Source organism: Harpegnathos saltator, unplaced genomic scaffold (assembly GCF_003227715.2).
Source record: "Harpegnathos saltator strain DR-91 unplaced genomic scaffold, Hsal_v8.6 scaffold12, whole genome shotgun sequence".
In the NCBI taxonomy this organism is placed as follows: domain Eukaryota; kingdom Metazoa; phylum Arthropoda; class Insecta; order Hymenoptera; family Formicidae; genus Harpegnathos; species Harpegnathos saltator.
The window spans coordinates 1016975-1029205 of NW_020229895.1; the positions used below are offsets into that span (position 1 = coordinate 1016975).

A 12231-nucleotide genomic window follows, 5' to 3' on the forward strand; every position below is an offset into this window, starting at 1 on the left:
TTCTCCGTTTTTCGTCACAAATGTAGAAATATTCCGAGGGCTTGCGTGAATGCTCATCAGCGGGTGGTGTGTATTTTCTGAGGAGCGACACGCGCGCGTGTGGTCGCAGCCTGCAACGCTCGCAATATTGTCCATTGCGTGGATTACGCCGATCGTCGGATCAGACGGCGATCTAGCTAGCCTCGATCTACGTATCTGCGAGGATGATTACGCTACGCGACGATCGCGCGATTCGAATAGCAAACACGCTCGGCTCGCACGTCCTCTCTCGATGATGCGACGCTGCGGATCGCCAATCGGCCTTCAAGTCGAATCGCGTCCTCGTCGCTGGCAGATACGACGCGATCGCGTTCACGGGCTGTGTCGATCTACGCCTCTATGGGATAATTACTTTATCGAACAGTATTTCTTTCATCATCTTTCTCATCCGCTTCTTCATCGTCATCTTCTTCTTCATCATACTATACTCTCTCGGGGATAATACGTATAAATATAATTGGCCTGCGTGTTCGTCCCTTATCTTTTGTTTCCGTCTGTGCTCATTGGTCTCTCGTGGAGATATGTGATTTGTGTGTGTGTGTGTGTGTTTTAAAAGAGACTAGATAAACACCAGCGCGAAGGAAGTAGTATCGAAAAATATACAGAGTCCTTCCAGTGACGTCGCGAAGTATCTTAGAAGAAGGTGGGATATGATGGAATTTGCATTGAAAAGATCCCGGCGATTCCGCGGCGCTTCTAAAAAATCAGTCGGCGGGGGCGTCTCGAAAATATATAAAACATCTGGAACGATTCATGGAAGACGGGGCAAGGCTGTGTTCGCGACCTCACTGGCGTGCGACGTGTGATTCCTCGTATTTGTTCCTCGTTATTTAATTAACGTTAAAATAGCGGAATTAGCTTCGGAAAAATTAGGCTGTCGGCTCCGGACCGCGCGTCGACCACAATCGGGCGGACGCGCGCGTCCGTTCGCGCGCGCGGTCTCTCTCTCTCTCTCTCTCTCTCGCGTGAAAAAATAATTGAACAGCGCGATTAGCATAGCACACACACTCGAACGCGAATTTTTCCATTCGACACTCCTTGGTCTCGTATTTACAATCTACGTTTTATATATGTATACACACACATACACACACACACATATATATATATATATATTTATATAATATATATATGTATATATATTATATGTATACGTTCGCTAAACACAATTAGGAGAGAGGGACGGTAATCGAGAATGCAACATCGATCTACCCTCTAGCGTTAACAATATATAGTAAATATAGCTTTTACGCGTTAGCATCTGCCGAATATACTACGACGCTCTTTCTCTCTCTTTCTCTCGTCGGATTCTCGTCGGGTTCCTTTATCACACGATCGGTCAGGCGAGGAAACGGAAAACGATCGTTTTGCAGACGCTGAGCAGAGCGAGGTGAACGAAGTGAACGACAATAACGATGATACACGTGACTTTGTCGCAGGGCTTTCGCGCGAGAGCGCAGCTCTCGTATCGTAATGCAAAACTTCAGGTACGACGTTGAAAAATGATAAAGACGACGCTTGGGACGCAAATGAGAGAGAAAGACAAAGACGAGAAGTCGCAGAGAAGAGGCTGCGACAATCCTTCCGGAGACACGAGTGGCTATCGAGTGGGTAAACGGGTAGTTTCTTCTTTTCTTTTCCGATCTGCGTCTCGAACGGAAACACGCTGAAACGGGAAGCACTTCCGACAAATACGTCTACACGCGGATCCTAGATCACTTATTAGACTGTCGTATGTCGTTTCTTTTTGGCAAAGTTTCTTTAGAGCGATCGTGAGCGATCGCCCGTCGACAGGCGAGAATCGCGCTCTCCCCCCTCCAGTTATTCGTTGTACAAAAATAATAAAATCAGCCGCTACGTGGCACTAATTTTTCCGACGCGCCAGCGCGCCGATCAGACACGGCCGATCAACGTCGACTCGCGTCTGACAAATTTACTGCCACGCTACGTGAAATGAACTCCCGTTTGACGTGTATTACGTGGGGTAACGTGGGGGTTTGACGCGCGACATGACGGTCGTGTCGGTTCTTGAGAAACTTAAGGGGATTGAAGAATCGTCGCTTTTTGCCACTTAATGATGATTGTGCGATCGTTAGCAGCTGCTGCTACGACAGGCATGCCACATATTTTAACTTTTAAAAAATTCCTCAAAATGACGGCGCGACTTAGCGTTGTTGGTGGTCTTCATATGCGCGGTGTCCTCCTTCCCATCTTTCCTCCGGGAAGCTTCTAGCCCGCTGACGTTGGGTCTACTTTGGTCGTCGCGCTCGAACCTGACGTTTCGTTCGAGAATCGCGCGCGGCTGATCGTAATCGTAAGGGTCGAAGAATCTCTTTGTTCCCTGAAGAAACCACTCGTCTGCTATGTCTCGCATCAATGTCGCCGCACGGCCGCGATGATAAGAAAAGCGCTCGGTCTAGGGTTTCTTTGGCAATCGTACTAGGACTGTGTCAATCGTGTCAGTCTCGAGTTTTCATCTTCTTCTGCAAGACTTACCGAGTTACTCGTGTAACTTGTTTTTTCTCTCTCCTTCGAACATCTGGCGACCGACGCGAGACCACGCGGCGCATGATATCTCTCGATTTCCCTGGTCCAAGCCCTTTTCCTTCCGCATAGCGCAGCTCGACAGGATAGTCGACATAGGATCGTTCTCGCAAGATCAGGACTAGATCAGGACTAGATTTTGACCGACTTTAACTGGACTACAATTGGCTTACAATGGGCTTCTCCGAGCGGCGAAGATCGATGATATCGACGTCGCCCTTGACTGCCACTATGACTTCCAAACTGTCAGTTTCCTTAATGACACTTTCTTCAGGTGAAGAGCGGCATTCAGGATGTCGGACTCGCGAGTGTCCTCGCCGTCGGAGTGGACCTCGCGATGCCTGCGTCCCGACATCTGCCATCGTCCCGGCAGTCGATATCTCAAACCTCTCGAGGTCGGGTCGGACAGTACTCCCGAGACCGGCACCTTCTCCTTGCTGGATCCCGGCAGCGACACCGATCTGCCCACGGAGAATCCCTTGCTGAGTCTGTCGAGGGTCGCGGGCAGGAGGTGTCGCATCCTCGGGATGGCTTGCTCCCGTTCCCTCAGGATGAACCTGCCGAGTGTCTTCCAGAACGCCTGCGTGCTGTAGACGTTCTCGTCGTCGCGCAACACCCTCAGTTGACGGTTCCCGCTGCCCACGGCGGCCGCGCCACCCCATTCCAGTTCCTCGACCAGGGCGAACTTCATCGGGTCCTCCATTCTCCGAGCCTTCACCAGAGCTTGCGCCAGCACATCTTGCGCTGAGCTGCTCACCGGCACGCGTAGAATCGCGTAAGGGATCTCGGGTGATACGTTGTAGATGCAGACGAGGAAGGTGGCCGCCTCGTCCCATATGTGAGTGGATTGGTCCCTCGAGTTTGAGTCGTTGAGCTTCGAATGGCCGGCTGTACTTCTGATGGAGGCCAACCACGCTCTGCTGCTCGGATCGTCCCCGACTCGTTTCAGAAGAAAACGACCTTGGCCTTTCCACAAAGCTTGCGCCTGAAGTGGATGTTCCGTAGGATCGAGCACGCGTTGGGTCGGTAGCTCTTCCTTGTCCCTTTTCTCCCAGCCGCGAAACACTTCTTCCACCAAGATGTACTCGTCCACGTGGTCGGGCGATATCCCTGCCTTCTGCAAAGCTTGCAGCATCACTTCCTGCGTGGTGCTCTCTTGAGTTACCTTGAGGATGGTGTAGGGTTCCTCCGGTATCACATGGTAGACCATCAAGAAGAACATTCGCCTCTTGAGAGTGACACCGCCCAGGCCGGGGTCGACAGTGCTGAGTTTCTCGGGCTCTTTGCCCGAGGAGAGACGCTTGGACGACTCCTTGTGGTCGCGGCAGCAGGTGTTGTAGTCCAGGCTCTCTTCCTCCATTCGCGAGTAGATGAACAGCGTGGATAGGGCCAGTGGCTTGTTCTTGCAGGAGCGCAGTCGCACGTGTCGGTAGCCAGGTCGCAGACACTTGAGCGGTATCACGCGCTGCGCGATCAGGTGGTGCGAGCTCGCCTCGACCACGCCGAAGCGCAGGAAGGCGAGGTCCTTGAACATCACTTGGAAGCAGAATTTCTCGTTCCAGATCGGATTCACCGCGTTGTTTTGGATCACCTTCGTTTTGTGCTTCGCGCAGTCGATCGGTATACCGACCAGCTCGACCTCGACGTATGTACTGGTGAGGAAGTTGGTCGACGAGACATATTGTCCCGAGACTATTGACAGACTCAAGTGTGCCGAGTGCAGCCCGTCGAACTCCTTGTCCCATGGGTTGAACCGCCTGTCGACACGTGTTTGCGATCGTTCGAGGAGAGCACTTAGCAACCGCTATTCATAATTTATCAATCAATCCAATTCTTGTGTAACGCGTACACCACGCGTGCAAACGGCGTGCATTAGAGGAAAAAGATACGTCTCTCGCGCTCTCTCGGATAATATATTCTCGGAGATCTTCATTCTTTTCTTATTAAAATGAAGCGAAGAGAAAGGATCCAATTTCTCAAAATTATTAAATGCCTCGTTTGAAAAAATTTCAGGCAGATACGAGATATTAATTATCTTAACACTTTATACGCGTCTGATTTTTTTGCTCTTTAAAAGATTTGATCTATCGGGAAGAGTAATTTTGATCGTAAGAGATCGTAAAGTCAGGTGCGATGAGCTCACCTGTACATCATGTGCCCTTTATCCCACATCACCGAAGGTTTCCTGACGTATCCGCATTGACCATTTTGCTCGAACATGGCCGTGTTCAGGTGCAAGCCCGCGTCGTCGGTCTGATAATTCAACGCGACCATTTGAATCCCGAATGCCCAGAATATTACGGGGTTGAAATTTGTAGAATCGATACGCATTCCTGCGGGGTACGTTCGGATCAGCTGGGTCTCTGAATGGGCGACGACTCCTAGCGGCTGCTTCCTGCAAATCTTCTTGGCCGTGCTCTCGTTCAGAGACGAACATTGGAAGCAGACCGGCACTCCTCTGGTAGATCTAGCGATAAGCAAAATTAATTCCTTAGACTTTTCACGTTTGCGAAAGTTGGAGACACGACTCGCAGAGTCGTCGCAGGGAATGCAAAACGATGCAATAAAATTATTTCGACTAGAATAAAAAATAATTCAGACAAATTAATATTCAAGTAAGATGATGAAGACGGAAGAAGCGAGAGGAGCGGACAACTCGCAATGAAACTCCCATTTGCATTTTCATTAAATATAAGAAAAAAAAGATAAATAAACAAATATTCCCAGCATCGTTTCGCGCTCTCAGCTCGCACCCTACTCATTGTAAGCTCCGCTCGCGTGCGCGGGACCAACCTGAAGAGATTTTCTATATTGCTGCCGCCGCTCGCGAGCGAGGCGGACGTCGAGAGCGACTGCGGCGATCCCGAGGAGGAGGCTATGCTGCTGGACCCTATGCCGGCGATGCTGTGCCTCTGAACCGGGCCCGTGTGCGGCTGGTGGCGCGTTTTCCCCGGCGCCGCTGTGCCGGGTGCTGTGTTCAATCCGCGGAATTTAATCGCCTGCAGATAGATCACCAGGTCCGACAGTTCTTTGGCTATCTGGCTGCTTTGCTTCTGCGATTTGTCATCCACCGCCGGATCTGATTTTAATCGGCCATGCAGCGCTTGGCTGCCGCCCAGGTACCTCTCGTAGCTCGAGATCGAGTTGTCTGCAAAATTACGGCGCCATCTATAGTCGCGTGTCGCGACACGTCGCTTCGGCAAATTTTTCATCGTCGCAATTACGATTAATTATTTTTCTCCAACCAGGGCTTACCAGGGCGCTTAAGCGCGCGCGCGCGCGCGCGCGCGATAAACTCGGGAGAGATAAGCGGAGCAATTAAGCAGAACGGCTGCAGGATACACCATGCGATGCAACATGCGTACCGTATTTAGTTATTAAACCTGGGCTCAGGAGAGATTAAGGGGACGCGAGCTTCGATATCCTTCGGAAAAACACCGATCCCTCTAAATAAGCCGGTGTACTGCGCCGGCTAAGTTTCTTCTTCTTTTTCTTCGGCGCGGCTCGATATCGCGGCTCGCGCATGTCGTCCTTACCGTCGATATTGTCGTCCTCGTCGTCGTCTTCTTCGTCGTCCTCGTCCTCGCTGAAGTACTCGACGACCGACGTGCTGCTCACGTCGGTCCGCATTTGCTTCATCGAGGACGCGCGATCCGACATCAGCATCTTGCCGCGGTGGCTGAGGGACACGTGCGAAAGCGGTCCGGTAGGGTCGACCACCAGTTTCTTGTTCTTGATCAAGATCCGGTAACAGAGCTGCGACGGCGACGGCAGCTGCGGGTCGTCGCCGAAGTCGGTCTCGAAGAGGAATTTCGTCACCAATTTCTCGCCAAAAACGGACTGAAACGAAAGGGAGAGAGCGGGGTCGGTCGTGATTATGGACGCTTATGTGCGATGAGAATAACTAATGGCGCGAATAATGAAGCGCGATTGAGCGTAATTAACGTACCTGAAATATTTGAGCCATGCGTGCCTGCTGGCTCGGCGAGCAGTGATTCTCGATGGAAAGGATCACGGGATAGGGGGAACTGACGAACGCGCTTCGATCGATCGCTTCCACGACCGATCGGAACGGTATCTTGGTGGTGAATGTGTGGCCGTGATAGATCAGCGGGGATCCGTCGTCACCGTCCCAACAATCGAGCTCCACGCAGCGGCATCCGGTTAAGAGTACCTAAAAATATTGTGATTGTTCCAACTGCTGCACCTCCTTCTCGCTTTAATTGCGACTCAAGTTACTCGCGTTTCAAAAAGCTTCTCAGCCTCGGTGGAATCAAATCTTTCATCCACTGCGGACACTGAAAAGTGTCCAGTTTTGTCAACTTTCCAGCCAACTTTTTTAATTCTCAGTTCTCTCGTAAAAGTATCACGGAAAACTTTGCATTAATTTGGTTAGTTGGATAAGTTAGTTGGATAGGTTGGATAAGTTGGATAAGTCGCGCGCGCGTAATTAAATGCGACCATAACGGTTACAGTGGCAATTTGATAAAAATCCTAGGTAGGCTCGTGGATGAATCTATTTCTATTGTAAGAGCTACAGCCCACCTGTGAATACAGTTGCACCGAGGATTCCCCTTTGAGCTGATGCCCGGTCAAATAAGTGTTGTGCGAGCTGGCGATGTAATATTGCGACAGCGGCTGCTGCATCTCAGTCTCGAATGGTGTCGCGTACTCGTTCGGGAAGGCATAATTGTCCTTGTCCATCATATACCGCGCAAAACCCTCGAAAGACAAACACCACTGTGTGCGAAGCGCCGGGTCCGGTTCGTGCCTCTGAAATGAGAGTAAACAGGCTCGCTTGATTGTGTTACATCGCGTATAGTTCGTGCGTATCGCGATGCGGCGAGCGAGGAAGTTGGCCGGCCGGTATTCTGTGTCTCCGGGCAAAGGCAAATTGAAATCACGATTCACGAATCCCGAAAACGACGGAGAGAGTTCGTCGTGGAGAGTCGTCGAGGCGAGGCGGGCAAGAACCCGCCCGTCGTCTTTCTGCGAGAACATTTTGCTCGCGAGATTCCACGCAAGCACCTTAGTCCGCCCTTAATCCGCCACCTTAGTCCGCCCAATCTGTCTGTCTGTGATAAGGCTTACTGATTGCGCGTGAGCGAAAGCTCTCTCACGACAGCACGAAATACTCGGCACGTATCCTCTTTGTTACGCTGCGTGTTACATTTACCTTGATCAGCGCCTTGATGTTCTCGTCGCTGAGTTTCTCCTGCTGCCGGGACTCGAGGAATTTCGTGAACGTCGCCAAGGTGATCACTTGGGATTTCGACGTCTCCACGCCGGAGCAATTATCGACTATGCTCGATGCCGCGACAGCGTCGAAGATCTGCTTCTTCTGCAGATTCACGTTCGTCTTGTACTCGTTGCAGTCGATGGAGTTATTCCTCGTCAACAAGCCTGTGCCGTGTTCGAACGTTGGTCAGATAAAGTTCGCATGGACTGAGACCGTGATGCAATTTCGGTAAACTCGATGTTCTCGGTATCGTGATTCGCATCGATCTCGAAATTACATCGGTTCGCTTCGCTTTCGATTTACCGATTCTCTGCGGAGTGGCGTCGCTGGTCTGCCTCAGCACGGCTGGTCGCATGCTGAAGTCTCTCAATGAGCCGTCGCTCTGGCTACGACACGTGATCGCCAGCTGACCGAACAGCTCCTTCAGGTCTTTCCGGGCTCGCAAGCTGAACGAGCGGAAAAGCGCCACAAACTCCACAAAACTCAATTGTGTCTCGTACATGATCGAGGTGTGTTGCGCTTTCACCTGCCAAGGCGGCTCCGACACTCCCGGCATGCCACCCGCTCCGTTCTTGTCCTTCTCTCTGGCAACACATAACAGACTACGCGCGCGTTATCGCGCGAGATGAGCGCGACGATTCATTGTTCGTATTTGGACTCAACTCCGCGATCGAGTGATTTCTCTCGTTTCACCGATCGGGACTCGAGCAAATTTTCCTCCCAGCGGGAGGAACTCTCTTCTCAGAGAGTCTCGAGATGTGTAGGCAAGTGATGTACCTTTGAAAAGTGGAGTAAGGCAGATTGGAAGAGATGATACGTTCAGCCGAACCGGGCGGGCTACGGGGTGGGATTCGGTCTCTGCTCGCTCGCGGTGACACTGGTATGATCCTCGTGAGGGATTCTCGGCTACCGGCGATGTGACGAAGACTGGCTAGACCGTCCGAGGAGTCGTACTGCTTTTGACTCAGGTCCTACGTGAAAAGCGAGATCTCGTTCAATCGGGTGACGGGTGGACGCGTCATCTCCGAGCGCGCGCGCGCCAAAGTAAAGTAAAATAAAGCAGAGCATTCCCGGGGAGGAGGAGACTCGACTTGCAAAAGGGATTCGGGAGGCAGGTGTGTGTACGTGTGTGCGAACCTTGGCCAAAATGTGAATGTTGCCGATCGACTTGGTCTTTTTGCCTTTGACGTTCCGTCTGCGCAAGGTGCTGCTGCTCGTCGGCGACAACGTGCCGGCGCTTTCCGTCAGGGCCGACCAGTCGCGACCGCCGAACACGCGTATAGCGTCGGCCGTGATCGGGCTCGAGCCGTTCTCCTCGAAGTACAGCTGAAGATATTTGTCCTTCAGCCAGCGCGATCTACGATCCGTTAGCTGTTGCTGTCGTTTGAGGCCTCGCAATATCCAACACAGTCCCATATACCATATTCTGCAAGCGGAGCGACCCGCATATTACATAACTAATTTCGCGTAATCCGCAAACTCGGCGCGCGCGCGTTTTAACGATAATTCGCAAATTGAATTGTTGGAGCGGCGAGGTGTGCGTTATTATTAATAACGTTAATACACACCATACCTCTGGATAATGCAATATTAACGGATCATTGATACACCGCGAGTTTAGCCGGTTTACGATTTGCGGACTGTCGTTTGTTCCCTTTGACGACGCAGATTCGAGTTCAAACGGCGCACGGGCGCCGCGTTGAACAGTAAAATATCAAAAATACTCGCGGGCTAATCTCTCTAATTCGAATATGCGCCCCCCGAGGGGACTTTTCACCGTGCAAAAGGAGGAAATTGCAAAAAAAAGAAAAAGAATAGAAAAAGACGGAAGCGCAGCATATTTCCGAATCAGGGTGTTTCGAAGAATTGGATTGTTCTCGGAAAGAAATTGACGGAAAATTTCGGACAACGGGATGAAAGCCGGAAAATCACAGTTTGATCTCTAAATTAGATATTCTCCTTGTACACTAGGAAAAATGTATTGTTGCGTGAATCAAAATTTTGTTGTAACAACAAAATAATTTGGTTAAAATATGCCCAACAAAACTGTTTAGTTCCTGTAAACAAATATCCCGTTTGGTTACGGTTTGTTCGTATAACGTAATACTTTCGTTATAGCAACTAAAAAGTTTTAACTATATGAATTTTGTTAAAAATACTATAATTTTTTCTTAATACATAAAATCTAAATTTTAGTGCACGGAAAGACAAGATAGTATCCGTTGGGCATTATTTTAGTTTATGTAAAATAATATTTCGCTATTATGTAATTTTTATGGATAAAATAATGCTGAAATGCTTAATTTTTACATATGAAGTCTAAGAACAAAATCATTTGGTCCAGAGAACAAAGCAGAAAAATATATTTAACGTTGAGACAACTAAATATTTTGTTATATGAAACAAGATATTTGGTTGCTATTAAAAAATGCCTCAACTAAACAGTTTTATCAGAGATACGAGCATTTTTCTCTTTGTTCTCATCTTGTGGGACATTTCTTTCCGTTCGAGACGATTTTTACGTACTTGCTAAGGGCGGGCGGGCAAAGTAGGAAGATCAGTCGATTGTCCGGAAGGCTGGATCCATACATGAGGCCGATACAGGAGTCGGAGCCAGGTAGGCCGTATCTCTTGCAGATGCTCCTGAGATCGGCCTCTCGGTCGCGCTCGCAGCAGCCAATCATTATCTCCTTCACCGACCCCAGGTCCAGGTATCCCTCCTCCAAGGTGACGGAGGCGCAGTCAGCCTGCTGTTGCGTATACCTGCTGATTAGGCCCGCTGGTATCATGCTCTCCGGTTTCACGCTCAGCGAAAATTCCGTGACAGCGGCGCCGCCGATCTGCGCCGTCTTCAGGGGACTCCAGGTTGGCTTCTCCCATATGAAGGTGCCGCAGGCGCGGTCGACGCGAGCGAACACCAACGCCGTTCTCGAGGTGCCGCCCTCGTAGTCCCAGTGCACCAGAGTCGTGCCGTGATGCAGCATCTGAAACGATCCAGTTGAAAAATACCGATGAGTCGATCGTTCGTTGTTCATAAGTTCCTTCTGGAATAGTCTTGGGGCTTGTGTTTTATTTCCTCTACAATTTCCGTCTCGCTACGGCGAGATGTTTGCGATTTTGCGATTTTGTACGACGAGTGCGTCGTACTCGTTCCGAGAATTTAATTTGTAACTTTTTCAGCATGTTGAAGCTTCAGGAACTTTCCGCACAGATGATTTCCGAGACGAAAACTTTAATGTTTCTTTCTTTTTAATTTGTTGCAGGAACTTATCTCAGGAGCATCTGGCTAGAGCTACCTGGCTTCGATCCTCGTCCCGGTTATCACATATGGATTATACATATCCAGCTTTTCGTAATCGAGTAATCGAGTAATCCATTCCATTCGAGTGATCCATCCCCCCCCCGCCTTGCCCTTGGTGAGTGCGTGAAAAATTTGTTAACGCTCTACGTAATTTCGTTACAATCGATGGCGAAACGACTGTCGCACCTACTAGTTTAATATCCGGTTCGTAATCGAGTGAACGCGGAAAATTCGACTGTGTCAGTTCTGCGGCGCGGCGTGCACGTAAAAAGTTTCACACGTCCGCGTCGCGCGTGCCACATTTCCGTTGCTCGTTGGTGCAAAAAAAAAAAAGAGAGAGAGAACAAAAAAGAAGAGCGAATAAAAAGGTTATTGCATAAACGCAAGATGTAACACACGGCCTACATTTAATTTCGCTCAAAGCTTCGCTCCGCCGGTCTTCGTGCAAACGGTAGCAAACGGATTACCACCAAACCGTGTTATTTTCAAAAACAGCAAGCGCTCCCGTTGCAAATATAAATATATTAATTTCGCCGCGCGCGCGCGCGCGCTACTACCGAGGTCATTTTCGCAATTGCATTGCACTGAGCGTCGTGCCACGGCAAAGTACTGGCTGTCGTGAGTGCATTTATAACAGTGATGGGCCTCGTAATGCACTTATAACGGCGTTTATGCGGTCGACTCTGAGTGCAGCGTGTTGGGAGACACTTATTGCGCGTACGTTCATATATAGTATGCCGCGCATGCACGAGTATCCGTCGCGTATTCGAGACCGGAGTTATTCATCGACGGCACGACGGCAGTTACTTAAATTCACGGTGCCTCGTTGAATGGCATACGCGAGGAGGAGCACCCGCCGTTGTGTCGGCCAGAGTTCTCGAACAGAGATATATTAATATCGGCTACTAAGTACCGAAAACGAGCCATAATTTTATGGGTCGTTCGCGTAAGTAATCGCGCGTACGCGACGTGCGATTGGCAGAACTTCCAAGTTATCAGTTTCACGCGAAGCGTTAATTGCAAGAGGGAGATGTAAAGGCGAGACGAGATGTAAATTCGGACCGGTTGAGAATATTTTTATGAAGGTGAAGTATTTTTTTCTTTGGTC

The 12231-nt window shown here is 49.9% G+C and overlaps 1 protein-coding gene across 1 annotated transcript in view; it reads right to left on the minus strand.

Annotated features, from left to right (window-relative positions):
• Nucleotides 1-2010: 2010 nt before the first annotated feature.
• Nucleotides 2011-12231, minus strand: part of LOC105182316 (1-phosphatidylinositol 4,5-bisphosphate phosphodiesterase epsilon-1) — a 160715-nt gene continuing 150494 nt past the window's right edge. Inside the window, exons 10-20 of the mRNA XM_011139660.3 lie at nt 10349-10806; nt 8960-9248; nt 8600-8793; nt 8126-8424; nt 7760-7986; nt 7129-7356; nt 6533-6757; nt 6120-6423; nt 5377-5731; nt 4727-5050; nt 2011-4340 (exon numbers count right to left, since the gene is read on the minus strand). Coding sequence (XP_011137962.1) covers nt 2813-4340; nt 4727-5050; nt 5377-5731; nt 6120-6423; nt 6533-6757; nt 7129-7356; nt 7760-7986; nt 8126-8424; nt 8600-8793; nt 8960-9248; nt 10349-10806 — 4431 coding nt within the window. The 3' untranslated portion in view covers nt 2011-2812. The remainder of the gene's footprint in view (nt 4341-4726; nt 5051-5376; nt 5732-6119; nt 6424-6532; nt 6758-7128; nt 7357-7759; nt 7987-8125; nt 8425-8599; nt 8794-8959; nt 9249-10348; nt 10807-12231) is intronic.